The 25637-nt window shown below is 48.4% G+C and overlaps 12 protein-coding genes across 12 annotated transcripts; 6 read left to right on the forward strand and 6 right to left on the reverse strand.

The window, feature by feature from the left end:
• Positions 1-601: 601 nt before the first annotated feature.
• On the reverse strand, positions 602-1956 carry EDB82DRAFT_529085 (uncharacterized protein; the record flags this gene model as incomplete). The annotated part of the gene is made up of 5 exons (XM_025737363.1): positions 602-749; positions 800-1347; positions 1400-1504; positions 1565-1756; positions 1810-1956. 5 exons carry the CDS (start codon positions 1954-1956, stop codon positions 602-604), a joined length of 1140 nt encoding a protein of 379 aa, XP_025592232.1.
• A 2524-nt stretch (positions 1957-4480) lies between these two features.
• EDB82DRAFT_512336 (ALG6, ALG8 glycosyltransferase family-domain-containing protein) lies at positions 4481-6649 on the reverse strand. The gene is made up of 2 exons (XM_025737365.2): positions 6132-6649; positions 4481-6061 (listed from the first exon to the last, which is right to left on the reverse strand). Exons 1-2 carry the CDS (start codon positions 6376-6378, stop codon positions 4515-4517), a joined length of 1794 nt encoding a protein of 597 aa, XP_025592233.1. The 5' UTR covers positions 6379-6649; the 3' UTR covers positions 4481-4514.
• Positions 6650-6733: 84 nt separating this feature from the next.
• Positions 6734-8222, forward strand: EDB82DRAFT_479718 (uncharacterized protein; the record flags this gene model as incomplete). Its single annotated transcript, XM_025737366.1, has 2 exons — positions 6734-7897; positions 7947-8222. 2 exons carry the CDS (start codon positions 6734-6736, stop codon positions 8220-8222), a joined length of 1440 nt encoding a protein of 479 aa, XP_025592234.1.
• Positions 8223-8440: 218 nt separating this feature from the next.
• Positions 8441-8835, reverse strand: EDB82DRAFT_529088 (uncharacterized protein; the record flags this gene model as incomplete). Its single annotated transcript, XM_025737367.1, has 2 exons — positions 8441-8642; positions 8705-8835. The coding sequence occupies 2 exons, from the start codon at positions 8833-8835 to the stop codon at positions 8441-8443; spliced, it is 333 nt and encodes a 110-aa protein (XP_025592235.1).
• A 1350-nt stretch (positions 8836-10185) lies between these two features.
• EDB82DRAFT_295884 (alpha-helical ferredoxin) lies at positions 10186-11384 on the reverse strand. Its single transcript, XM_025737368.2, has 3 exons — positions 10937-11384; positions 10713-10864; positions 10186-10659 (listed from the first exon to the last, which is right to left on the reverse strand). Exons 1-3 carry the CDS (start codon positions 11292-11294, stop codon positions 10333-10335), a joined length of 837 nt encoding a protein of 278 aa, XP_025592236.1. The 5' UTR covers positions 11295-11384; the 3' UTR covers positions 10186-10332.
• A 399-nt stretch (positions 11385-11783) lies between these two features.
• EDB82DRAFT_512344 (phosphatase 2C-like domain-containing protein) lies at positions 11784-13704 on the forward strand. Its single transcript, XM_025737369.2, has 2 exons — positions 11784-12105; positions 12160-13704. The coding sequence occupies exons 1-2, from the start codon at positions 12051-12053 to the stop codon at positions 13290-13292; spliced, it is 1188 nt and encodes a 395-aa protein (XP_025592237.1). The 5' UTR covers positions 11784-12050; the 3' UTR covers positions 13293-13704.
• Positions 13705-13767: 63 nt separating this feature from the next.
• EDB82DRAFT_512345 (mitochondrial carrier domain-containing protein) lies at positions 13768-14992 on the forward strand. The gene is made up of 3 exons (XM_025737370.2): positions 13768-13883; positions 13935-14112; positions 14166-14992. Exons 1-3 carry the CDS (start codon positions 13866-13868, stop codon positions 14912-14914), a joined length of 945 nt encoding a protein of 314 aa, XP_025592238.1. The 5' UTR covers positions 13768-13865; the 3' UTR covers positions 14915-14992.
• A 1134-nt stretch (positions 14993-16126) lies between these two features.
• On the forward strand, positions 16127-16843 carry EDB82DRAFT_479723 (uncharacterized protein; the record flags this gene model as incomplete). Its single annotated transcript, XM_025737371.1, has 2 exons — positions 16127-16572; positions 16624-16843. 2 exons carry the CDS (start codon positions 16127-16129, stop codon positions 16841-16843), a joined length of 666 nt encoding a protein of 221 aa, XP_025592239.1.
• Positions 16844-17271: 428 nt separating this feature from the next.
• On the forward strand, positions 17272-19107 carry EDB82DRAFT_512351 (uncharacterized protein). The gene is made up of 3 exons (XM_025737372.2): positions 17272-17568; positions 17651-18117; positions 18171-19107. Exons 1-3 carry the CDS (start codon positions 17503-17505, stop codon positions 18730-18732), a joined length of 1095 nt encoding a protein of 364 aa, XP_025592240.1. The 5' UTR covers positions 17272-17502; the 3' UTR covers positions 18733-19107.
• Positions 19108-20061: 954 nt separating this feature from the next.
• On the forward strand, positions 20062-21411 carry EDB82DRAFT_435321 (Adenosylhomocysteinase; the record flags this gene model as incomplete). Its single annotated transcript, XM_025737373.1, has 1 exon — positions 20062-21411. One exon carries the CDS (start codon positions 20062-20064, stop codon positions 21409-21411), a length of 1350 nt encoding a protein of 449 aa, XP_025592241.1.
• A 634-nt stretch (positions 21412-22045) lies between these two features.
• On the reverse strand, positions 22046-23618 carry EDB82DRAFT_467337 (D-isomer specific 2-hydroxyacid dehydrogenase). The gene is made up of 4 exons (XM_025737374.2): positions 23291-23618; positions 23013-23227; positions 22551-22954; positions 22046-22496 (listed from the first exon to the last, which is right to left on the reverse strand). The coding sequence occupies exons 1-4, from the start codon at positions 23332-23334 to the stop codon at positions 22155-22157; spliced, it is 1005 nt and encodes a 334-aa protein (XP_025592242.1). The 5' UTR covers positions 23335-23618; the 3' UTR covers positions 22046-22154.
• Positions 23619-23633: 15 nt separating this feature from the next.
• Positions 23634-24905, reverse strand: EDB82DRAFT_512359 (uncharacterized protein). Its single transcript, XM_025737377.2, has 3 exons — positions 24833-24905; positions 24366-24775; positions 23634-24309 (listed from the first exon to the last, which is right to left on the reverse strand). Exons 2-3 carry the CDS (start codon positions 24671-24673, stop codon positions 23880-23882), a joined length of 738 nt encoding a protein of 245 aa, XP_025592243.1. The 5' UTR covers positions 24674-24775; positions 24833-24905; the 3' UTR covers positions 23634-23879.
• Positions 24906-25637: the final 732 nt, after the last annotated feature.

Genomic DNA, 25637 nt, shown 5'->3' on the forward strand with positions numbered 1-25637 from the left:
TCTCAGCTGTAAATCTGAATGCGCCTTGTTCATCTGTTGATCCTATTCAGTTGGACCCTGCAGGCATTATCAGCACAAACCCTTGCTAATGCCGAACATCGTTTACTTGAGATTGTTTGAGATGAGATGAGGCTCATGATTTTTTACATACATCATTTTATAATGCATCTGTCAACTGTTGGCCTTTTTTTGTCGGCCATTCAACTTGCACATCCTTGTTCATAGTGTTTGTTGCACATGTGAATACATTCATTATCATAACTTCTAATGTGTTCTTGTAGTTGATAAATAATAAATTGTTTTACCTGGATCGAAACCCCTTAATCTTGACAGGCTCCCCCCAAAGTCGCTAATAAGATTAAATAAATCCTTTGATATCGTGAAGCAAGTACATATGAGTTTTCGTAAAAACTCAAAACGTATTTGATAGGAATACAAAAATGCCTGCCTTATAGAACTCCAGTGTAACATGACACACCCATTGAACGCCTATGTATAAGTAAACTGCAACCACCTATAATATGTGCGACCTGCCACGTTGGCATTTTTCTTTCCGTATATGCAAACCGCTACTCCTTAGGACGGAGACCAGTTGAAATTCTTAATGCTGGTGGTTGTTGTTGTTGTTGTTATTGTTGTTGTTGTTATATCCTGGGTCGGGAGAGCCAGGGAGTTCAACAGGGGCGACCTCCTGAGGCTTGGGGGAAGGAACAGGAGAAGCGGCCATGGGAGGAGGCGCGTAGTGGTCACTGTTAAAGTTAGCAAATGCATATCGTATGAGAAGTAGCATAAAACCTACTGGTATTGGTATTGTTGGCCGTCCTGGTACATCATGGGGCTTCCGTCTGGGTTCATCATGCCGGGGTGAGTACCGTAGGGAAGTGATTGATGAGGGCTCATGGGAGGGCTCTGAGCCTGGCTGTAAGGAGTTGAAACAAGACCAGGGCTCTTCTGGCCACCCCAAGGATCAGCGACACTCTGGTGAGGCGAGTAGACAGGGTTTTCGACGACGGGAGGGCCAGGAGGGATGGCGCTGCTGCGGAAGCTCTTGCGGTAGGCCTTGTCGAAACCACCTCGTCGTCCGCAAAGGTAAAGAAGAGCACCAGCAAGAAGAAGAACGGCAGCACCGCCAACGGCGATACCAGCAATAGCTCCGGTTGAAAGGGACTTCTTTCCGCTTCCACTTCCACTGTCGCTGTCACTGTTGTCGGAATCCTCGTCGTCCTTGCCTGGGGTTGCGGTAGAAGAAGGGTCACCATGCTCCTTTGGCCACTCGTCACCGGGTCGTAGTTGATAGTCGACATCCTTTGCGTTGTCGAGAAGACCCTTTAATGTCTCGTTCTTGGACTATCGTGCTGTTAGTGATGAGATGATCATGAAGGAGCGAGACAAAACTTACAGGGTTGACAATACCCATCATGTGGTAGTTTACACATGATCCAGGAGCACCACAGTAGAAGACAAAAGGGTCAGTATCGTTGACGCGAACTCGGAATCGAGGAGCCTATTCATGTGGTCAGTATTTGTCTTGGAATGTGCTTCTTGTACGGCTCGCTCAACTTACATCGTCGGTAATGGCCTGGACCTTTTGAGTTCCGCTCGAGAAACCCTTGCGGTTGTAGCCGATATACTCGTAGGGAATACATGGGTTATCGTAGTCTCCTCGGATGACCCAATGGTCAGTGGGGTAGAATCGCCATTCGATGATATCGCCAACATCAGCCTCAACCTCAGAAGGTGTGAATTTGTGACCAGACTATTTCATGTCAGCATCAATGTTTACATGACATGTTTTACTGGTCAACTTACAGCTCCGACGTTGATAGTGTGGGTCTTCTCGGCAGCGGTAGAAGTTCCAGAGGCAGTTTCCTCGGCCGTTGCCGTGGGATCTTCTGTAGACTGAGCCCAAACTGTAGCGAAAGCCGCCGCGAGGACTATCAATGACTTGGACACCATTGTGAGTAGCTGGCTAACACCGAATGAGAAACAGCTTGTGGAAGAAGCAAGCAAGTTCAATCCAGGTTTGAATATGCAGCAATGAGGTGAACGAGAAGAGAAAGAGGAGAAACAGGCGGAGAGGACGAAGCTGAGTAACGAGGTCCCACGTCTTTTTACCTTTCACTTGAACGGCGGATCCGTACATAAAGGAACGGACTAGACAAAGGATGGACTGGAGGTGGGTCATAGGCGACAGCCTCAAGGATCCATGCTCGTAGGATGAGAGACGCCATGGGCTATGGCTGGCTGGATACTGACCACCCCTTGGCTTTTGGGGCTGAGCGAGTTGCTTTTTTGTGTTCAGGCTTTCGGTCGGTTCAGCACACCATCAATGGATGCACTTGCATGTACTGAAATGGGTACGGCAGTACAAACAAAGGAGCCAAGCATTTCTAAGCCCGCTCATCTTTGGGAAATCCCAGAACCAAGCTCAGCCTTGTTGGTGATCGCAGCACTTGATAAATCAAGTCGTGTTTCATGTGAAGCATTGATATGTTGCTCTGTGTCGTGTCTTTGTTATTCAGTATAAGGTCTGGATATACATAGAGTTGAGTACTATGCTTAAGTTTAGACCAGATCACCAAACTTTGCCCACCACCACCACAACCACAAGCTGCAGCACAGCAGAGTAGAACGAAGGTACAGATCAGACAATCTCCACTGTCAGCTTATTAGCCAAGTTATGTCGAGGTTAAACAAGACAGACATGGTACATGCTCGTGCTAACACAGCACAGTAAGCACTACTCAAGCATACTGCAGGGATCTTACCATACAGCCAGTCAGCATCAGCCCCAAGTATCCATAATAAGCTGGCAATTTGAGGGTTGCATCCTTCGGTCTGCAGCAACGGACGCTAGTGAACTGAAGTCCCGTAAATTCAACCTCACCTCTTCTTCCCTTCACCTCTCAATCTCATCAGCCCCGTAATGAAGGCTGAGTATCCGTAGAAAAGACTCGCTCGGAGTTGTTGACCCGTTTTGGGCTAATCAACACACCTTTTTTAACAACGAAAATCCTCCTCAGCCTTATACGCCACAGCCGAGCCCGCGTCTAATAGTCCAGGAACGACACAAACAAAGACAGAGATGCTGCAACCCCCTTCCTCGACTGACACGTTTCATGATCCTTTTCCTTGACAGGTTTGTCTTGAGAAGACTTAGGACGAAACCCGAGGTTCGGCAATTTGATGATAGGCTTGGTAAATAAGAAGACACGCTCAGGCCGAATCATCTGCTGCGGCATGTCAGATCGTTTAATGCAGGGCAGGGATTGTTTGCTGGGAGGAGACAACCTGACAACACAACCAGCCGGACAACCCTCGGCCTAGAAATGCCCATCCCCCCTTCAACTCGACCACTCGTATCTTCGCTTTCCGCACTTTTTTACTCGTCAAGCGGCGAATATCTTGTCGCAATCGGGAAGGCCCCAAGACTGAGCACCTTGGAGTTGTGAGGGGCCGGAACCACGCCGCGATAGATAGTTGAGGCGTAGTATGAGTATGCAGTCAATACCAAATCCTATGCAGATCTTCAGTATATAGCACACGATATTTCGTGAACTAGGCCCAAGATCGTCAATCTTGTTCTATAGCTTCGGCCCCCAGGGCCCACGACTTCTCCCGCCTAACTACTAGCAGAGTCTCTTCGCCTCTTCCGTAATAAATTGCCGTCCTGCCACGTCTTGAAACATTTTTGCGATTTCATCAGTAACTCACATGTTTGTAAGCCAAAAGACTGGGTATACCTTGCCGCGACACGATTCGGTCCTGGCTCTGTTTGGCCCTGCACCTGAGTCAGAGAGGCTCGTTGGCTCATCCAGAACAAGACACAACAAGACGGTGAAAGTTCAGACCGGGAAACCCAGCCTCCACAACAGATCTGGTTACCGATAAACGGATCTGCAATTTTCTCATCCAGACTATCGGAACGGGTAAAACAAGAAACAAATCCGCCAACCGACCACTGGTATCAAGTGTTTACAAGCACCTTGTAATACTCGACACAGAAACCCCCTGTATAGGTACTCACAGGCCAGACAAGTAAGCATCTCAGTCAACCTATTGTGGCAAAGAATGTACTTCAGCCAGTTTTTGCCATCATGTCAGAGAAGAGAACGCGGCTAGCATAAGCCTCCTTATCACGAGAAGGAAGAGGTCGTATCTCAGGACCCAGACACTATCGTCCTCTTGTGCCATGGGCATGAGCCTGCTTCAGCTGCCATCCCCTGGCCCTTTGTGTCAGAAGCTTTTTTAACATCTCAGATTTTGTGCTACATAGCACGATACTAGTTCCTGCAGACTGGTTAAGCACAGCGTACCACGGACCGTAGCTGGCAACAGCTACATCATTCTTCAAAGAAGCGGGTTCGTCTGATAGCCCCATCGCTTAAGGTCGTGGCCTCCGTTCTGCAACTCCAAGGCACGGACCCAGCTTTGTCATTGTGATCGCATAGAAAAGGATCAATATAGAAATCAAGAAGAATATTGCATTTATTATCGAAAGAAAAAATCCACCTCTATAAGGTCTTGTTCTTTTTACCTGAACTCCTTGATGAGCCCCCAGGTAGTAGATCGCTCTCCTGAAGAAGCTTGAAGAAGCACCACAGGTAGCAGATGATAAATCCAGCAGCGCCAATGCCGACATTCGCCACGATCCAGAGGTCAGGCTTGTCAGCAGGAGGAGGCGCAAAGGCATCGAGGGCGTGCCACGCACCCATGGCCAGATAGAATGCCCAGTGCAGCAGTGCTGTACCCCATTGGACCCAGACGGCCTGGCCCTCTTGGAAGTAAGCGCCGAGGGAAGTTGGTGGAAGCCCGAGTAGGTAAGACCAGAGAAGGCTCAGAACTGCATACGGAATCTTCAGATCAACTCGCTTGAGCAAAGGGAACATAGTCCAGACTCCCAAAAGGTTAGCAAATCCCACCCAGGCCCGAGTATCCTTGTTTAGGCCCTGCTTTCCAGCCAGGAGCAAAGTCATGGGCATCAATGGGAGCAGAACACTCTTCTCGTGAACCTGGTAGCTGAACAGAAAGAATCCCCAGGCCGTAGCAGCAAAAGCCAGAGGCAGGGTTGTCTTTCGGGGTCGCAAGAACAGGATGACATTAGGGGGGATGATCGAAGCAAGCGTAGCACCGAGAGCTACCTTTTGGAGAAGAGGCGTCGGCCACTGTCGAAGCTTGATGACAACATTGGCGGCGCACCAAAAGTTAGCCACTTTATCTTCAAACAAGCCACGAGCAAACGGAAAGACACGGTGGACCAGCTGGACCATCTGTTCCACGTACGGCCAGTAAAAGGCATTGGTGTCAAGAATGTCGACAAGCTGAGGGAGTAAAGGAAGAGAGGGAGAATCTTTGGAACCTCCGTGTGCGTCAATGCCCTGCGTTTTGTCGTAGAAAGTGCCGAGGATTAGAGGTAAGATGAGAATGGCAAAAGAGACGGCTGTGACAAGCGCAATACCGAAGAGCCTCGTAAGATCGATTCGAGGGAAAACACATCGTCCAAGGAGATAGGAAAAGACGCTGAAAGCGTAGTACAGGGCCATTTGCTTAAATCCCAGTGCGCCTACGAAGAAGACGGCAGCCCACTTGTATCGCTCGGCCAGCATACTTGACATGCTCGCCATGACGAATCCGAGCATGACGGTGTTGTACTGGAAGTGGACATGGTCGATAAGAATCGTGGCGGGCTGCATCAGGATCGCGACGAGTGCAAGCCATGCAGTCCAGTTGGTAACCCCCTGAAGTCTGCTGTATCGTCGCACAAAGACAATCGCGGCCGGGATGTAGATCAAGTACTCCGACACAATGACAGTTGCTCTCATAAAAATCTTAAGATCGGGGTCCTGGTTTCCTCGCGAGGTGAAGAGCGCGAACCACGAAGGGTCGATATAGGATCCAAGCTTGCCCAGAACCCAGCTGTGGTAGGCAGTGAGAGGAGGATAGTCGAGACCCCACCACTGAAGATCGTGGAAATACCATTGCGAGATGGGAAGTTGTGTCGTGACCTCCATCCAGTGTCGCTGGGCTTCGTAGTCGCCGAACATGGGCGGTTTGCGGAAACCTAGAAAAGAAGCTCCATATTAGCGAAAGGTGTCATGATGGGCAAATACCCTAGAAGTGTTTATCCTTACCAGAGTAACCCCACAAACCAGCAGCCCATCTAAAAAGACCGACGACCATGAGTATCACGGGTAGAACCTCCCATTGCGACAACGAAGTACGCGCAGGCCAAAGAAAGGCCGCAAGAGGAAACGCAGGCGCCCTTACTAGGGCTTCTGAACGAGGGGCCCTCTCCTTGACATCGCTGCCACTGCCATTGCCAGGTTTCTTGGGAGTCTTGCGACGGGCCTTGCGAGGTGACGGTGAAGGGACAGCCATTGTCGCCTCGGGATTTGTTGTAGCGACAATGTTAAAGCTCTTCTCTGGTTGATGAATGAGGAGAGAGCGTGGAGCTTCGAAGCTCTAAGTTTAGATGCAATGCACGCAAGCGACCCCGGAAATTTTAGTGGAGATTCTAATTCAACATCGGCCGAAAAGGAGCTTCCGATCCCGACGTCACTCTTACAGTGTGTCAATAATGTCAATTAACACAGTATGGTGATGCCATCAGGCGGCTGGGAAATGGGAGCCGAGAGCTTGGCAAGCTGTTGCGTCACGAACCTTTCTATCTTCTCTACTTTCTGGTTGGATCTTAATATAAGCAACAACAGGGTGAAAGCACTCGCCTTTCAAAATGCCATTTCCTTTCATTCTCCCGACAACTTCCTCTTTCTCCTTCTCATCTAGCTTCAGCTCCGATTCTCACCCTTCACTGCCCCTCAACGCGAGCATGTATCGCGGGGTAGTACGCGATGCCTTGAAGAAACACAAGAGACTTCCCCCAAGCTCCCAAATCTCTAATCTGAACACTGTGATGTCGAGTGTTAATGGCTATCTTCCCTATCTGCTAGCAGTGGACGAAGGTCTAAGCAACAAGGGCACGGTAATTGTTACTCTCAAGACTCCCCCAGTCATTGAATGGAGGCCAACCTTATCGGGCGAAGTCGTCCCAGGGCGCGAGAGGGCCAGAATTAAGATCTCATCTCTGGAACATGAAATTGCGTTTGTGGTCTCAACATTAGGCTTCTCGCATGTTCTAGCATCTCGGTCCGCCTTACAACCTCTCTACTCTACTAGTAGCGAGTTCCTTGGGGCCCAAGAGAGAACCAACGCCATTCAAACAGCAACGAAATCTCTACTTGAAGCTGCTTCGGTATATGACTACCTTGCAAATCGAGGAGAGCATGCCACAGTCAGCCCGACATGTCCTGATGTTTCCCAAGGGACAGCTCGAGCCTTATCTTCTCTGGCCCTGGCTGAAGCCACATTACTCGCTGTCCTCAAAGACGACCCATACCCGGCAATAGTTGCGCAAGACCGTAACAAGAACGACAAAGAGTGGATGTTCAAGGCCCCTGAAATCCCAAAGGTTCGCGCTCATCTATATGCTCGACTTTGCCTAGCAGCCTCGGAACACGCAGCCAAAGCATCGTCTTTACTCAGCACAGCTGGAAATGGATCCCTTAAAATCAACAGCGCTCTTCTAAGATACATAGAAGATCTCCGCCGAACATGTCGAGCTCGGGCCTGCCGTTTCTTTGGAATTGATGCCGAGCTAGGTGGCCAAGTTGCGGACGGCATTGGATGGGTTCGTGCTGGTCTATCAGAACTAGGTGTTGAGCCCAAAGACCACAGTAAGAAGGGCCTCAGCTTTAGCAAATTAAAGAAAGACATCTCAGAAAAGCGCGAAGACCGGCGAGTGGATAAAGAGGCGGCATGGGGAAGTGATGCAGGCAAGTTGGAGGAAATAAGAGTTCTCGAGATGCTTGACGTCAAGTGGAACAAAGTCAATGATACTGTAAGCTATCCTGGTCTTCGTAACAAAACACACACTAATATTATTGCAGATGAACACACAAGTTGTCCCTCCCATCAATACCCTCCTCAGCAAGATGCCAACAGGGCGAGAGATTCATACAATCAAGCCTTACGAAGTCCCTTTACTTGATAGAGACGTGTTGGAAGGCATGCGCGCACCACCAGAGGAAGATGATGCATATGTCGATGACTTGAGTTCAGATGACGATATCAAGGGCGAACCTTCAGCACCGGTTGGTGCGTTCCCTGGAACGGTGCACGACTATTCTCGGAGCCCAAGCACGCCAGGCAATGCATACTATTAGCTATGGTAGCAGGTCAGGGAACTTGAGAGTCACAACAACGTATATATAGAACGAAATTACAGCCGAGTGACAGTATCGTGCTTCTATACATACATGCAGTCTCACCCACTCGTAAAAATAGACAAACTTCAGTATCGCCATCCTTCCTGCCACAGAATCATTATCCACAGCCAAAGAGTTTCAAGTCTCAGTTCAATAAAGAAAAGCCGGGGGCACATTTAATCGACCAATCGTGGGGTAGGAACGACGGTTGTGAATTCCCCGTCTCCAGTGATAATCGGAAGAGTAATAGTTGGATCAGGAGTAATAACTGGAAGGGTGATTGTGGGATCGGGAGTGATAGGAGGGATGATTGGCGTATAAGTTGATGTGCAGAGTGGTAGTGTAGGAGACTCCTCGGGTTTGCAAATGTCCCAGCAGCTAATCGTAGTTAGTATCGATATGATTCAAGTAAATACCAATAGTTGGTGGTTAATACTTACCCTCCCCATGGTTCACCACAGTCATTGACGCCATCCTGGCAAATTGTTGCACACGGAGGATCAGAACTAAGAGGAGCCGCAGCGCCCAGCCCGGCGAGGGTGACAGCGCTAGTGATGGACTTGAAGAGCATGATTATCGATGGATGAAGTTTGATGTTGTTCGGTGTTTTGTATGATTTGATGAACGGTTGGTCTTTTGGGAGGAGTGTTTGCCTTTATATGTGTAACGAGAGCGACACTTATGCCAGATTAAATTGCAACAAAATCAAGAAGGAGAGAGAAAGCAAGGACCATTCGCTGACCGCATTGACGCGTGATCGACTACCAAGACTCAATGGTGAGAAAAGCTGCCAATATACGAGGCACGCACATTCCCCAGCTCAGAAAGATCCAATAAACTCCTGTCAATCATAGAAGTTGCGAGACACATGGCGATCGTGCAACGTCACAGGTCAATATGAAGGCAGGAGTAAAACATCAGCAACACGGTAGGTACCTAGGTATGCTCACAGAAACAGTACTGCTGAGTGCCGTTGAACAAGGCATCTAACTTGAGAGGGTTTCGAAACATCATGTCTTAGCTCGTATAGAGACAACAAAAACGTCATCAGCATGCCGACAACAGGTTCTTTTGAAGCCGGGTGGTTGGCCATCATTTAGTTATTGTCAGAAGCTTTGAATAAAGATATCTAACAGAATGGACGATAGGTAACATAAATATTAACTCAAAAGTGAAATAGATTAGTAGCAAATTGACTTAAATTTCATCTCCTATGCTTCCAGCGGCCAACGTCTCTAATGCCTTGACGCACGGCAATCCTAGGCTAGTGTGCAAAGCAAGACAATACAGATTCAAGCTTGTAAGAAATCTCCGAAGCCACTTGGGCTCGGTTCAATTAACTCAATGTACACTGTTTGACTGCTCTGCTTGTGCACATGTACCGCCAGTACCAGCCACCCTGAGGACCGTCCCGAAGCTCAAAACGTTGACATTAAAGAACCTTTGCTTTAAGACAGCCCCTTACATTGGATGATGGAAGTCAAAAGACACTCAACGGTATGCAGGTCCCCTGTAAGTGCCGATCACCGTTCAAGTCGATCATGGAGTGAGTGTCTGCAGGGTTGATGGATCGACCAGCTTATCCCCACATCAGGATAATAGACGAGCAGAAGGATGAGGTAATGTGTCTCTGATAGACACAATTTGCGAGTATCCCTTGGCCCCAAATAGAAGAATCTATCCGCAATTTGTCTTCCCTTGAGTCGCAATCCTGATCGGAACTGTCGGTCTGTTGCCGATCGGGGGTAGGCCAGGTCATATTGATTGACAGACATGGCTCGGTTCGGCTGCAACTTCGGTATGTATATCGGTAGAATAGCTTCAATGTTAGTCTTTGGCCAACATAAGAACAACTTATATCGAAACAGGTAAGCTAAAAGTGAACGATCAAGAAAATAATATTGCCAAGTTAGCTATCAGAACACAGCATGAAACTCCTTTCATCTAGCATATACACAGGGTTAAAGTCCTAATAATCTCATTCGCAGTTTTCATCTGCGATAACCCTTCAGATCGCTTCCCCCTCGCTCGCTACATTCGTTTTTACAACAACTTATGTTTTATTCGTTTAGTTGCCGAAAGCCATCTGCTTCTTGATCTCGGCGATCGCCTTGCCGGGGTTAAGACCCTTGGGGCAAGCTCGGGTACAGTTAAGGATAGTGTGGCAACGGTACAAGCTCATTGAGTTCTCGAGGTTCTGCTTTCGCTCGGCGGTACGCTGGTCACGAGAATCGGCGAGCCATCGGTAAGACTGGAGCAGGATAGCGGGACCAAGGTACTCCTCAGAGTTCCACCAGTAAGATGGGCATGAAGTAGAGCAGCAGGCGCAGAGAATGCACTCGTAAAGACCGTCGAGCTTGCGTCGGTCCTCCTTGGTCTGTCGGTACTCCCGTCCCTATTAATTTGGTCAGCAAAAGCGAGTATCTGCAAGTTAGAGAGAAGTCGTACGTCTTCGGCAGGGGTGTCGCGCTGGAGGTAGGGCTTGATGCTCTTGTACTGCTTGTAGAAGTGCGTCAGATCAGGGACAAGGTCCTTGACGACGTAGGTATGAGGAAGAGGGTAGATCTTGACGTCGGAAGCAGCCTCGGTAGGGATACGGCCTAGGTACTTTATTAGCGTTTTGTTTTCGTAGTCGTGATATGCCGCATGCGACTCGGGTCAAGGGGTCGTACACAAGCAGGCAAGGGTGTTCTGGCCGTTGATGTTCATGGCACAGCTACCACAGATACCCTCACGGCAACTTCGTCGGAAGGTCAGAGTAGGGTCGAGCTCGTTCTTGATTCGGATAAGGGCATCGAGAATCATGGGTCCAGTCTTGTTAAGATCCAGAGTGTAGGTCTGGAGACGGGGCTTCTCGCTGGGGGTATCGGGGTTCCATCGGTAGATCTGGAAGGACTTCATCTTTGACTCGGGCTCCTTGGCAGGCTCGCTGACGGAGGCCATAGAACGAGTGAAGACAGTGCCGGGTCGGATGGCAGCCGACCTTGAGAAGGCGCCAACAAGGCGAGAGGAAGATCGAAGAGCAGCCATGGTGGATCGAATCGAATTACAATTGCGATTGGGACCGGAGGAGAAGGACAGTCAAACTTCGCGATATATAGTTGGAGCTGTAGTCAGGCGATTGACAGGAAGAAATGCCGTACAATCCCCTCCGTTAGAGCTGAATTGTCGATATTCTCAAAGGGTGGCGGCCAGAGGATTCTCGTCGTCATGTATTGGGAAGGCAAACCTTCCTCGGTTATTGCAGTTTACACTGGGACTTGCGGCTTCACCCTGGCCAATCAGAAATTAGCGATTGTCAACTTCGGCTCTCATACACTCGGAATCGACAGGAACGGGCTCGTGAAAACACGTGACTCATGGAGATCGATCTCGGATCATCAACGGTTATCAATAATTGCGGAGATGAGGTTCCGAAATATTTCATACTGTTAGGTGGCTTGAATTCATCAATTGTGCATGTGGCTGTGCTTAATTCCCTGTCTTTGTTCCGAGGAATTGGTTCTCCACTGGAAACTTTGACAGAAAGAAGATTGGAGGGGCCCCGGACAAGATTAGATAACAAGTTGGTGTATCGGCGCTCAACAACTTTGTTTCTCCGTTCGCGATCCCACTTCTCATGACACTGAATTTTTCTCTTACGATTTCCTTGGCAAAGATGGTTTCTCTGTGATCAGTTCTCGAATTCACTGGTTATTAATATTGTTATCATTCGCTGTTTGACCGCTCGAAACCGCCAATACTCCCTTCAATTCTCGTCTCGTCCCGATCCACTTCTAGCCCTCCATGGCCGCACCTTGCAACCGACTGGCTGCAGCTTCATGGCGAACGCTTGCTAAATGTTAGTCGCGCCATATATGTGATCCCTGGATATTCGTGGTTCTAATTGCTTCAGTTTCGAATCAATCTTGCCCTCGACTTCGAACCCAACATCATGTCGCAATGACCTCATGCTCGCGATCGAAACTTTACTCCACCTCACCCGATACATCTCGATTCTCTTACCATGTCGCATCGTCATTTATTGCCAAAGATAGACCATACGATCCTTCTAGCCACGTCTTTCACTTCAACCCATACAATCGAATTCAGCCCCCAAGAAACCGACGACGACCTTCCGCCCGTCCCGAGTCTGGCCACGATGCCTTCTTTGTCAGCCGGGTTAACGATTCCGGCTCAGTAGCCTTTGGCGTTGCTGATGGCGTCGGAGGCTGGGTAGACTCTGGTGTCGACCCCGCTGACTTTTCCCACGGATTCTGCGACTATATGGCATTAGCTGCCCACGAACATCAGACCAGCTCGGAGCCCCCTTTGACGGCTAGACAATTGATGCAGAAGGGATACGATGCGATCTGCAACGATCGCAGCCTTCGCGCTGGTGGAAGCACAGCATGCGTAGCCATTGCAGGAGCAGACGGAAATTTGGAGGTTGCGAACCTGGGTGATTCCGGCTTCCTGCAACTACGATTAAACGGTGTTCACACTTACTCGGAACCTCAAACCCACGCCTTCAACACACCTTTTCAACTGTCGCTTGTACCTCCTAGTGTTGCTGCTCGCATGGCAGCTTTTGGTGGCGCTCAACTAAGCGACCTCCCCCGCGACGCTGACGTTACCCAACACGCACTTCGCCATGGCGATATAATTGTCCTCGCAACCGACGGTGTTTTGGACAACCTGTTTAACCAAGATATACTCCGTATTGCCAGTCGAGTCTTGGTGTCTTCGGGGGCTTGGGTGATGACTGAAGCTGGTGGTGTTGGTGTGGCAGAGTCTTTGGAACCCCTGGTCGAGCTTCCCGATAACTCCGAGGGCAAGCGAACAGTAACACTCCAGAGCGCACTCGCCACCGAACTTGTGACAGCTGCCAAGCGCGCCAGCATCAACACCAAGGTCGACGGCCCATTTGCCAAAGAAGTTCACAAATATTATCCCCATGAGAACTGGCACGGAGGCAAAGTTGACGATATTTGTGTGGTGGTGGCGGTGGTCAACGAGATTGCCCCTGCTCCAAAGAGCAAGCTATGATTTACTTTGTCAATTTTGTTTTACGGCGCAGTTTCATGATAGAGCAGAGTACGACATATAAAGATGGGAACGCAAGCATTTGGTTTAACTTGGGAAGTTTGGAGTCTTTAAGTCGGTCACATAGACGGCAGAGGAAGCGCTATGACTTGCTTGAATCATGGGGTTGTATATGGACCGGGCGCAATGAAAAGGGATCACATACATTCTTAATTAAAAGTAGTTTGTGTTTTAGGATGCTTCTATTCATGTTCCTTCTGTTTACAATGCTGAGACACATCTTGAGTTCTGTGGTACACGAAATTCATCGCATGGCATAAACACAGAATATGATGCAGATAAAGAAGAAGAAAAACTCTGAAAAAAGAATTTTATAACAACCAGCTCTAGCTCAACACCCATAGTTATCTTTCTTCGTAGACGGTGTTTTTAGGTGGTGACCTCCAGGGTAGGTGAAATGGGGTGCAATCATGATCATGACATCACCAACTCATGGTGTAATAAGACTTACCACAAAAGTTGGCACAACTTTGTGCTGCAATATTTCAATTCCAATATCAAATTTAAGAATCAATTATGACAGACATCTATATAGTATGCCATCGAATGCCCCCCCTGCTTGTATAACTCTACTGACACTCATAGGCTGGTGCTATTGCAGCATTTACAGTAGACGTTTTGGTTTACCCTCTTGATACTATCAAGACTCGTATGCAGAGTCAAGATTATATCAAGACATATTCAGGGAGTTCGAAGAATGTATGGGCCATAAGAGGGCTTTACCAAGGCATCGGAAGTGTAGTGCTGGCTACTCTTCCAGCAGGTATGTCATGAACCAATGGATATGATGATTAGTTCAGCTTATATAAATTGCAGCTGGTCTGTTCTTCTCAACATATGAGAGCGCGAAAAAAGTCATCGGCAATGCGACACCACTACCACAGCCCTTGGTCCATTCAGCAGCTTCAGGAGTTGCAGAAATGGCGTCCTGCTTAATCCTCGCACCAGCAGAAGTCATCAAGCAGAATGCACAAATGCTGCATAACGATAGTCATGGGGCCTCGAAGTCTGGATCATCAACATCACTACAGGCTTTCCGTCAGCTGGCCGGTGATGGTGCATCCCGACGTCTGTTTACTGGCTACACAGCACTCGTTGCACGAAATTTACCTTTCACAGCTCTTCAATTCCCCATTTTTGAGCACGTACGTTCAACATACTGGACTTCCAAAGGACCTGATAGTTCAGACCCAAGTTTAATCGAAACAGGGTTGGTGACAGGTCTAAGCGCAGGAAGCGCAGGATCAGTGGCAGCTTTCATAACCACACCAAGCGACGTTGTCAAGACGCGGATGATGTTGAGTGCCGGTAATCAGAACGAAAGTTCCACGCAGGGCCAGGGTGAAGTTGCGGCTAAGATGGAGGGGAAACGCCCAAAGAAGGGAGCATGGACCGTGTCCAAGGAGGTTTACCAGGAAAGGGGAGTTCGAGGCTTTTTCCGGGGTGCGGCTCTGCGGTCATCATGGACGATGTTGGGAAGCGGACTATACTTGGGGTCTTACGAGATGGCCAAGGTCTGGTTGAGAAGAGGGAAACCGGGTGTTGAGGATGATGCTGTGCTATGAAGGGGAAGATGTAAGTTAAGATTAGACCATAGACAATTGATTCAAAGAACATATTTCAATTCAGCCATGTATGAGGCAAATAAACGTAAAATGCTGCAATGTCATGAGTCTTACAAGTTACACCGCTGATATTCCAATGCAATGCAAAGGATCAACAAAGAAGACCATAAACCCTATGTCGACATCCTTGTGGCTTCTGACGCCTTCCCCGGATTACATATGCGACATAACCGAGAACACATATAAAGTTTAGTCATGATCTAATTCTATCTGTACAGGTTGGAATGCAATGTATTTACGGCCATATGAACCCGTCTGTGTAAACAACAGTCATGTCCAAGATGCTCTTGTGACTTATTGACCTCAACAACTAACCACAGCAGGAAACTCAAGAGCTGGACAAGAGTACCGGAACTTTAGCGCCAACTGGAACTGTCACTGAGTCTTGGCTTGCACTAGTGGCGGACGGTTTTTTTGTCAGTTGAACACCCCTTGTTACACAAAAGTATATTCGTACCTATGTTCCGACCTCGCATTCTTCTCCTAGCAGATGCTAATATTTCGGCGAATAGTTATTGGTGTATGTGTCTAGCGGTGAGGAACTGACTCTTTCAAGTGCCGCTCTCAAACAAGCGACTTCCCGAATGTCACCATTGATACATGTGCCCAATCCACGGGTCCAATAATGTTAAAGGCTGAAGACGAAAACACTATTCAAACCCTGTCCACTTGAAAGCTTTGAGCCTGTTTCCTTGCCTTCCACACAGTTAGCCGTAGAATCTTTCCATGCTACAAATAGAAGCCCTGGCTGACTCGAGGCAACGATTTTCACTGGTCTGGATCGATCAATCTATGTTTCGAGACGACCGGCCTCTCGCACTAACATGTCGGCATTGGCAGAAAGTCCCCGTGAGAGTCTTGACCGACCCACATGTACCACTTCGTCGTCGTCTCCTCCGGATGGTGTCATTTAGCACGTTATTTACGGCTTGATGGCCTAACATGCTGAGGAATGAGTCTTTACGACAATAAAAAGGCCGATGACTCGCTGTTGTAGTTTTGCCGTCTTGACTCGTAGTTGTCCAAAGTCTACCCCTCGAAATCTGCCATTGTCTAAAACACAAAAGCAGTACCAGACAGACAGTTGATACTGACTGGACAACATCAAAGACACGACCGTATAACAAATTTTCTGCACTTACAGAAGCCACAATGGCAAATGTTGACATTCAAACAGCACCTGGTGCGGCTCTGGACATCTTCTCAAAGACTGCTGCGCAAGTCGACGTAAGAGAGATCAGCTCGACCCTGACTCCATCGGATCGATACCTCGTACAATCGCCATATACTGAGCAGGACCATTTGCTCGATCTCGAAACCCTCGACAATGAGAACAAAATCCTTGCAAAAGCCCTGGGCAAATTTCGGGCTCTACGCGAAGATTATGCGACCGCACCATACACAGAATCTTTCAACTGGCCAGAAGTGATAGAAGAAGTGAAACGCCTTGCCCTCGAGTCTGGCAAGGGTTTCAAAGAGACGTCATTCTATATCGTGGCATTCCGTTCACGGATCAAGCAAACAACTGAATATGCCGATCTTGGCCGTCTCGACAAAGGAGCTCATGCTGAGGCTGTTGCAAGTGGTGGCTTCCTAAAGTGAGTTGAAGAACCTTGTGTTTCACGAGTCTTGCATATTGACATGAATAGGTACTGGTTCGGTGAGCCTGACTCAGTATTGGCCAACTTGGCAACTTGCATCTGGAGATCTCGAGAAGATGCAAAGAAGGGCGGCACTGGTCCAGCTCATCGAAAAGCTGCAGGGGCAACGCGGTCCATGTATGCATTCTGGCAGATTGATCAGCACCGACTCATCATTCGAGACAATGTTGAAGACTGGGAAATTATCCCATGGAAGGATTCAGCATAATGTTAAGAGAAAACTCTCCAGTCGTTTGCTCATCCCTTATGAGGCGTTTGGGATTATCTTCAAAAAGTTTAGAAAAGGGTTATGCTTTAGGATGCGGGCACTGGGTATGGAAATATGGGACGGAGCGAGTAAAAGGCAAACGGCGTTATTAGAAAGGAACATTGATTGGATATTGGTAGAAATCTAGATAGTAGACGACTTAAGAAATATAAAGAAGGCGCTTCCATAAATTGGTTCCAAGGCAATGTAAATCGTCGAAAGTTAAGCATAGAGACTATGCGCCGTAGAACAGAACGTAACATGACCGGACTCGTGAGCAAGAAATCATCAAATCCATTAGACAGATAATTGAGCATAATATCGAATGTTTTGACTTTTGAAAACGCATTGCATTACTGTTGCACGCATTCTGTCTGTTGGTGATAAATGGAGGTAGTTATTCGGCTCTGCATCTTTCAAGCACGGGATATATAATCTGCCGTACTTCACCGCCTCAGCATCCCACAACGCCCACAAATGAGTACACGAAAAGTTTCGATATTTCCACCTTTAGAGTCCCGAGGCCTTGCAACACCACCCGCCCTTTTCGCGATCATAGTGCTGAACCTCTCTACGTCTCTCGCGGCCCCGTGAATATCTCCTCCCGAATTTTTGTCAAGATGGCGGACGCTCAGAACGATGCGCCTGCTACTGCGCCTTTCCAGGCCATCCAAGTTGAGGCTTTGGTGAGTTGAACATGCCCCACCTTTCGAGACCCCCTCTTGAAGTAGAAGTAAGAGGACTGATCTCAGTTCGTGGTGTCTATAGGTTATTATGAAGATCGCCAAGCACTGCTCTTCGGCTTTCCCTTCTGTTGCGACCGGAGCTATTGTTGGAATGGAGAGTGAAGGCCTCCTTGAAGTCACCAACACCTTCCCTTTCCCTACTGTCGACCCCACCACAACCGATGGCCACCAGAGCGATGCCTCGCAGCTCGCCGCTGCTGCTCCCCGACAGCAGAAGAACATTACCTACCAAAACGAGATGATCCGACACCTCAAGGAGGTCAACGTCGATGCCAACAACGTTGGTTGGTACACAAGTGCCACCATGGGCAACTTTGTCAACATGAACTTCGTTGAGAACCAGTTCCACTATCAAAGCACCAACGGAAACGCCGTCGCCCTCATTTACGATGCCAGCAAGAGTTCCCAGGGCAACTTGACCTTCCGAGCTTTCCGCCTGTCTCCTGCTTTCATGGCAGTCTATAAGGAGGGCAAGTTCACAACTGAGATGTATGATGCCTCTATATACCGCTGATGGTGATAAAGATGCTAACAAAGACTAGCTTGCAAAAGTCCAAGCTCAGCTTCAAGGACATCCTCGACGAGGTCACTGTCAGCGTCCACAACTCTCACCTCCTCACAACTTTCCTCCACCAGATGCCATCCGCTCCCGTTAAGGGTGCCATTGAGCAGCCCACATCGCTCGATGACCTCCACCGCAACGCTCTCGAGCCCCCTCTGTACCCCTCGATCGACAACCTCGACCTTGCGATCGACCCCTTCCTCGAGAAGACCTGCGATCTCCTCCTCGAGAGCATTGAGTCGCACTACACCGACCTCAACAACTTCCAATACTACCAGCGACAACTCGGTCGTGAGCAGACCAAGATCACACAATGGCAGGCCAAGCGCAAGAACGAGAACGCCCAGCGTGCTGCTGCCAAGCAGGAGCCTCTTCCCGAGGATGAGTGGCAACGACTGTTCAAGCTTCCTCAGGAGCCTAGCCGACTGGAGGGTATGTTGAATGCCAAGCAGGTGGAGCAATACAGCAAGCAGGTGGATGGATTCACAGCCAACGTCAGTGCCAAGATGTTTGCTGTGAGGGAGGACTTGATGCCCAAATAAATGGAGAATGAATGAGACGGGGTTCAAAAAGTCTCGAAGAAATTCAAGAAAACGAGACGCTCAGTGATGGTTTGCATTGGCGGCGTTCCGGACAACGTGGAATAATATCGAGTGCTGGTCTAGATTTTAAAGCGTTGAGAAAGAGAGGAGCACTTGATGAGTACATGATGGACCAGCCTGACGTTGATGATGGTGACGTTGTTGAAAAGTCAAAGAGAAGGACACGACTGTAGCCTTGATCCACAAACTCGGCTTCGTAGATAGCGCTTGCAAACCGAGCTCTCCAAGTAGGAGAGTTTTGATCAATCTTAACGTTTAAAGAAGTATATGTATGGGATTACGATATATCTGCATTTCTAAGACATTTGCGTTAGGCTATTGGGTATATTAGAACCATTTCAGTATATGAGACATATTCTTCATACTACAACTGCATATAGTGTGGAGTGATGCTTCTGTCACTGGGGTATCATTGCTGGTAGATGACAACAACAAGCTAATATTTCTCAAGCACCTCTGACCATTGCACTCGAGACTAGCCTGGGAGGTCGGTCTGTATCTTGCAGGACGATCAATGACCCGTAGTATTCGCGTGAAGCGGTTCTCGGCTTCCGAGCGGGGAATATCAAGGGTCAGCACTGCACTGCATGGTACGCACGGTATGTAAAGGTAGTAAACAATTGTGAGGCAAGACAAGACAAGGCAAGACACGGACAGCTCAGAGCTTTCAATTGACAAGGTAGCGGGTAAATCTTGAACGGAAAACAGTCTAGTGTGGCTTTTGCCCACTCGTTGAACGAGAAAAATCAACGTGGTTGTCTACGGATCCTGTCCGTATTCGTACCAAGATCCGACTTGGATGAGCTTCCTAGGCTTTCCCACGATGAGAAAGCTCCTCCCGTCTCTTTCATTTTTTCTCTCCAATGTGGATTCTTATTAGGGGACACCGAGTCCCTGAGATCCACTCGGGTACCTGTTGAGGCGCCAACCGACCACCCGTTTAAAAGTATTTGTTGCCCCGCCTCAAAAATTGCTCCGTCTCAATGGCAGCAGAAAATTCTGCCCCTCATTTTGCCGTCCATCTTTCTCACCGCCCGCGTAAACTGCCCCACCGACCCTTGCAAAACCCCTCCCCCTCCATTGACTCTCAGCCCATAGCAGCCGTCTTTCTGCCCCGCCCCAAGTTATCTTGTTGTCTGGTCTTCCATCTGCTAAGACTTCTTCAACCTACATATTCCTCCTCTTCCCTTTCACTTTTTCCTTTCTCTTCCTCTTCTTCTATTCTCTCTTCTCATCAATCCTTTCATCCTCTCCTCCACCTCATCCATTATGTCTGCTCCCGCCCACAAGTTCAAGGTCGCTGACCTTTCTCTTGCCGCCTTTGGCCGCAAGGAGATCGAGCTCGCTGAGAACGAGATGCCCGGTCTCATGCAGACCCGAGCCAAGTATGCTGCCGACCAGCCTCTCGCCGGTGCCCGTATCGCTGGTTGCCTTCACATGACCATCCAGACCGCCGTCCTCATCGAGACCCTTACTGCTCTCGGTGCTGAGGTTACCTGGACCAGCTGCAACATCTTCTCCACCCAGGACCACGCCGCCGCTGCCATTGCCGCCGCTGGTGTTCCCGTCTTCGCCTGGAAGGGCGAGACCGATGAGGAGTACAACTGGTGCCTCGAGCAGCAGCTTACTGCCTTCAAGGACAACAAGAAGCTCAACCTCATCCTCGACGACGGTGGTGACCTGACCACCCTTGTCCACCAGAAGTACCCTGAGATGCTCAAGGACTGCTTCGGTGTCTCTGAGGAGACCACCACCGGTGTCCACCACCTCTACCGCATGCTCCGTGACAACAAGCTCCTTGTCCCCGCCATCAACGTCAACGACTCCGTCACCAAGTCCAAGTTTGACAACCTTTACGGCTGCCGTGAGTCCCTTGTCGACGGTATCAAGCGTGCTACCGATGTCATGATTGCTGGCAAGGTCGCTGTCGTTGCCGGTTTTGGTGATGTCGGTAAGGGTTGCGCCATGGCCCTCCACGGAATGGGTGCTCGCGTCATTGTCACCGAGATTGACCCCATCAACGCTCTCCAGGCTGCTATGGCCGGTTACCAAGTCACCACCATGGAGAAGGCTGCCAAGTTCGGTCAGATCTTCGTCACCACCACTGGCTGCCGTGACATCCTCACTGGCGAGCACTTCGAGGCTATGCCCAACGATGCCATTGTTTGCAACATTGGTCACTTCGATATCGAGATTGACGTTGCTTGGCTCAAGAAGAACGCCAGCTCTGTCCAGAACATCAAGCCCCAGGTTGACCGCTTCCTCATGCCCAGCGGCCGCCACATCATCCTCCTTGCTGAGGGTCGTCTTGTCAACCTTGGCTGTGCTACCGGCCACTCTTCTTTCGTCATGTCCTGCTCTTTCACCAACCAGGTCCTTGCTCAGATCATGCTTTACAAGGCTGCTGACAAGTCCTGGGGTGAGAAGCACGTCGAGTTCGCCAAGACCGACAAGCTCGACGTTGGCGTCTACGTCCTCCCCAAGATCCTCGACGAGGAGGTCGCCCGTCTCCACCTTGCTCACTGCCAGGCTGAGCTCTCCACCCTCAGCAACGTCCAGGCTGAGTACCTCGGCTTGACCGTCGAGGGTCCCTTCAAGGCCGACATCTACCGCTACTAAGCGCATAATCAATACCCAAGGATCCTTCAACTGGACTCCTACGTGTGACGAACTTTCCCTCTTCTGTCGACATGACAATCGGCAAAATTCTAGTTTCAACAGCATGAACTTGCATGGCATATGGGTCGGGAGAGTTACTAGGACATCTGCGGTTTTCTGATTTTTTTACTCTTCTCTTCTTTGTTTCTGCTTATTAGGGTTTACTTCTCCTCTCATACCGAAGAGAAGGCTCCTCGCAGGGTGCAGGGAGGGGCAAAAAGATCTTTGCTTTTTCAACAAAATGGCGTTGGCTTTTTTGCTAATCATGATTCCCCCCTTCGAGATATAAAAACGGATGATGAATGGAATGAATATGGATGGATATGACCAAGACGAGACCTCCCCCACAGGGATGGAAGGAATGGTACCTCGATAAAGGTAGGCCCGTCAACCGTGGCCAGGATAGGGTAGAAATTCAAAAGAGATTTTCTTCCTCTAATATTTTGTTCGTTGTGTGACATATGTTCTGTAACGCTTGGCTTTGATAATTCACGGTTGGTCTAACGTTGGGTGCTGTTGAAGCAATGGTCTCCAAGCTTGAGGCCGCTCACATTGCTTCACAACTGGTTCCAACTCTGTTACAAGCCATGTTAATGCATTTATGAATTAGAAGGCCTTCTACGACGGACGAAATCAGTTGACGGATTTCGTTCTATTTATCTTTAAATTCTATACTAAGTCGATGAAGCTGGGACTGAGTCTATCTATTGCAGATCATTCTGCTCTGGCACGATACTCTTCAGTTTTCCCTCTGTCACTGCTAGGCGAATATTGTCAAAAGCCCAGGCCGCCATTGCCTTTTCGGTTTCCACTGTCCAAGTCCCCATGTGCGGGACTAGCAGTACATTCTTGTTACTTACCAAACCTGGATGGATCTCAGGCTCGTTCTCGAAAACGTCGAGTCCGGCGCTAGCAACTTGTCCTGACTCAAGGGCGTCGACAAGAGCGGCTTCGTCCATTACAGCACCACGAGCGGTATTGACGATGACAACACCGCGCTTCATCATGTCTAACTGAGGCTTCGCGATTGTATGTCGTGTCTTGGACTATCAAAAGTTAATACATCTGTTTGAGGATGTGGAACTCTTGAGTTGACTCACGTTCAGGGGTAGGTTGAGACTCAACACATCGCTTTCTTTGAGAAGAGTCTCAAAGTCAACATACTCAGCTTCGCCTTCTAGTTCTGGAGCTAAACGGCTGCGGTTATAGTACTTGACGATCATACCAAAAGCACGAGCTTTACGGGCGACATTCCGACCTATACCACCCATTCCTAGGATACCCAGTACCTTGCCTTGGGGATCATGGCCTAGTGAGGGTGCAGGGTTGCCACGCCAAGTGCCTTCACGCAGAGTGAAGATGCTGGATGAGAGGTTTCTCAAAGCACCGATAAGAAGGAAGATGGTTATGTCAGCCGTTGCATCATCTACAGCTGTTGGCGTGTTGGAAACACGGATACCACGAGAAGTACATTCTGGGATATGAATTTGATCATATCCAGCGCCTGAGAGAGTCAGTAAACTTGTGTTATTTGTGGCTTAAAATGATTGGCCGGGCCGTACCGTTATGACATATAAACTTGAGTGTATTGGGCAGATTATCAAGTAACTCGGCATCAAACATGCCAGCAGTGCTGTAAGTCTTGTTTGTGCGGTAGATAGCCTCGATTCCATCAAAGGCGCCAGATTTGCTCTCCTCTAGGAAACCAGCTCGATCTATTGATTTGGGCCAGATTACCTCTACAATCTCAGAGAGCGAGTCGAACTCCTCTTGAGCCCTGAGTAAGTTGTGAGCATAACTGAACAATAACCAGAAATTATCGACTTCTTGGGGGACTTACTGCTTGGTATTACCCAGGAAAAGAACCTTTGGTTTGTGTGTCATATTGGGCAATTCTTGATATGTAATTGGGACGGAAGATGATTCTCTGAAGAACAAGGTTGTATGGTTCTTTTTCTTGATGATCTTTATTGTAAAGAGTTATCCTCCGCGTTATATAACAAATCGTCGGCTTTCATGCCGAAATTCGATAATAAGATTGATTAGACTAACCACCGGTTCATGGCGGGGTTGAAGTGGGGGTGGGGTTCTTGGAAGGCGTCATTTGAAGTCCCTTGGTACTGAATAACAGAAAAGTCGGCCTTTGAGTTCAACGGCACAAAATAAATAGCTTAAGAAGTCTTGTCTAAATGGCATAAACTGGCATACTAATTTCGTCCCCAAGTAGTCCGAGTCCGTCCTTACTAAGCCGTGTCGTATGTATCGGCGGATGAAAAAACAGGTAAGATCGGCATGAATCCTATAGTTTAGAATATTGAGTATATTGACAGGGCTTCGGCCTGGATTTAAAGGACAAAGAAATAATAACCAAGGTAATATGTAAACAGCTCCAACACACCACAGCCCGTAATATCCTATAACAAAAGCATTTACATGAGCAATCGCCAAGCACCAAGCAACAGTGCCGCGAAACCTGTGCACACACCCATCAACCATTGCAGCGACTGAAATTTGACCTGCTCCAGTTTCTCTCGCAGTGCTGCAACCTCCTGCTCTATCTTTGCCTCTGTCTCCTTGATCTTGAGCTCCTGTCCTACAGCTTCCTCTCGGATACGGCCCTTCTCCAGGCTAAGGTCGAGGCGAACGCTAGCCTGCGTACGGCTAATCTCGTCTCGAAGGCGGTTGCTCAGCTTGGCAATATCATTTGTCACTCGCTCGTGTGCGGTGCGTGTTGTGTTGGATTCTGTTGAATCGGCTGAGAGAATCTCCGAACGTAGCTTGGCAAAATCGACCTTTTGGGTGTATGTTGCTTTGGCGGCATCGTCGCGGAGAACCATTGTCCTTGTAAGATTTTGGATGCTTAACGGCAGGTTAGTGTTGTTGTTGATTGTAGACTTCGTGATTCCAATGCGTACCTCTCCTCAATAGCGTCATTCAGCACCTTCATCATAGCAGCCGATTGCTCCTCTGTAAACCCTTCACCCTGTAACCGCTTCACAAACTTGAGTGTATCAAAGTGGTGGTCCCTTTGCCTAAAGGTTGTTGCATGGAAAGCCCTTTTGGTAACAGGGCTAACGATTCGAGATTGTCGTTGATCGGTAGAAGGGATCGAGATCGAGGCGAACGGCCGGGCTGCTCGTGAGACTGAGAGCGGTGCCCAGCTAAGGCGTGGAAGAAGAAATCGAGGCAGCATCTCTGCTGCTGCAATGGAAGGGGCTGCCATAACTACTCGTTGGATGGCTGATATGTAACGGTCTGGTTATAGGTAGTTGTTGAGAAGGGCTGCGATGTCGGCTGGTGGGTAACAGAAAAGTTAGCCTCTAAGCTTTAGGTAATAAAAGTAAACGATCTAAGAAGTCTGATCTAGATAACATAAACTCACCTATTTATTTTGCCTCTTATGCTTCCGGCGGCCAATTTTTCTGATACTCTGAGGGGAGGGGGAGGATGGAGTTGAAGAATCTAACTACCAGCTTGTGACGTTAAAGTTAATTGACAGGAGCGGGAAACATCGGGTTTGATTGGCCCCTGAAGCTAAAGTGCATGCAGCCAATAGGATGTCGCTGATGCTAAATCTGTAACCAATTAAGGGAAAGGGAATCTTACTTCGCAATGTAACCCTGAGATCTAATACTAGACATGTCTGGTAGATAGGTAGATCCTGGTCTTTTCCTCATGTAATTAATTTTAACCTATATATGTATTGTAGGCTAACCATAAATTTACTTCTAGTACTATTGAACCTGTCAAACGATTAATTGAAACTCCTAAATCTCTATCTGGTAAAACGAAATAGTATGACCAGTACCTATTCCAGGTAGAAAAGATAAAGACAACCTGCGAGCTGTAGAGCACAAAAACAAGTAACCCAAGAGCATTGTCTAAATAGGTAGTGTAAGTCAACTAACTGATTTCGTGTCTTATGCTTCGAGCGGCCAACTTTTCGAATATCCTAAGGTGGGCTTCTATTATTTGCCTAGAAAACATAGTAAGTTCTTGTTCAAACAATGGATCGCGAGTAAACTGCAGAGTGGCCAACACATGAATAGTTATGCTAAATCTTAGCTTAAGCTTGTTTGTTTACAAAATTATCAAGCTTGGCTCCGGATGATGCTCATAACAAACACAAAACATCAGATCTACGGAGTTCAGATAAGCAAACTCCGCAAGTATTTAAGGGGTGATTG

This window comes from Fusarium venenatum, assembly GCF_020744135.1.
Source record: "Fusarium venenatum strain MPI-CAGE-CH-0201 chromosome Unknown EDB82scaffold_4, whole genome shotgun sequence".
NCBI lineage: Eukaryota > Fungi > Ascomycota > Sordariomycetes > Hypocreales > Nectriaceae > Fusarium > Fusarium venenatum.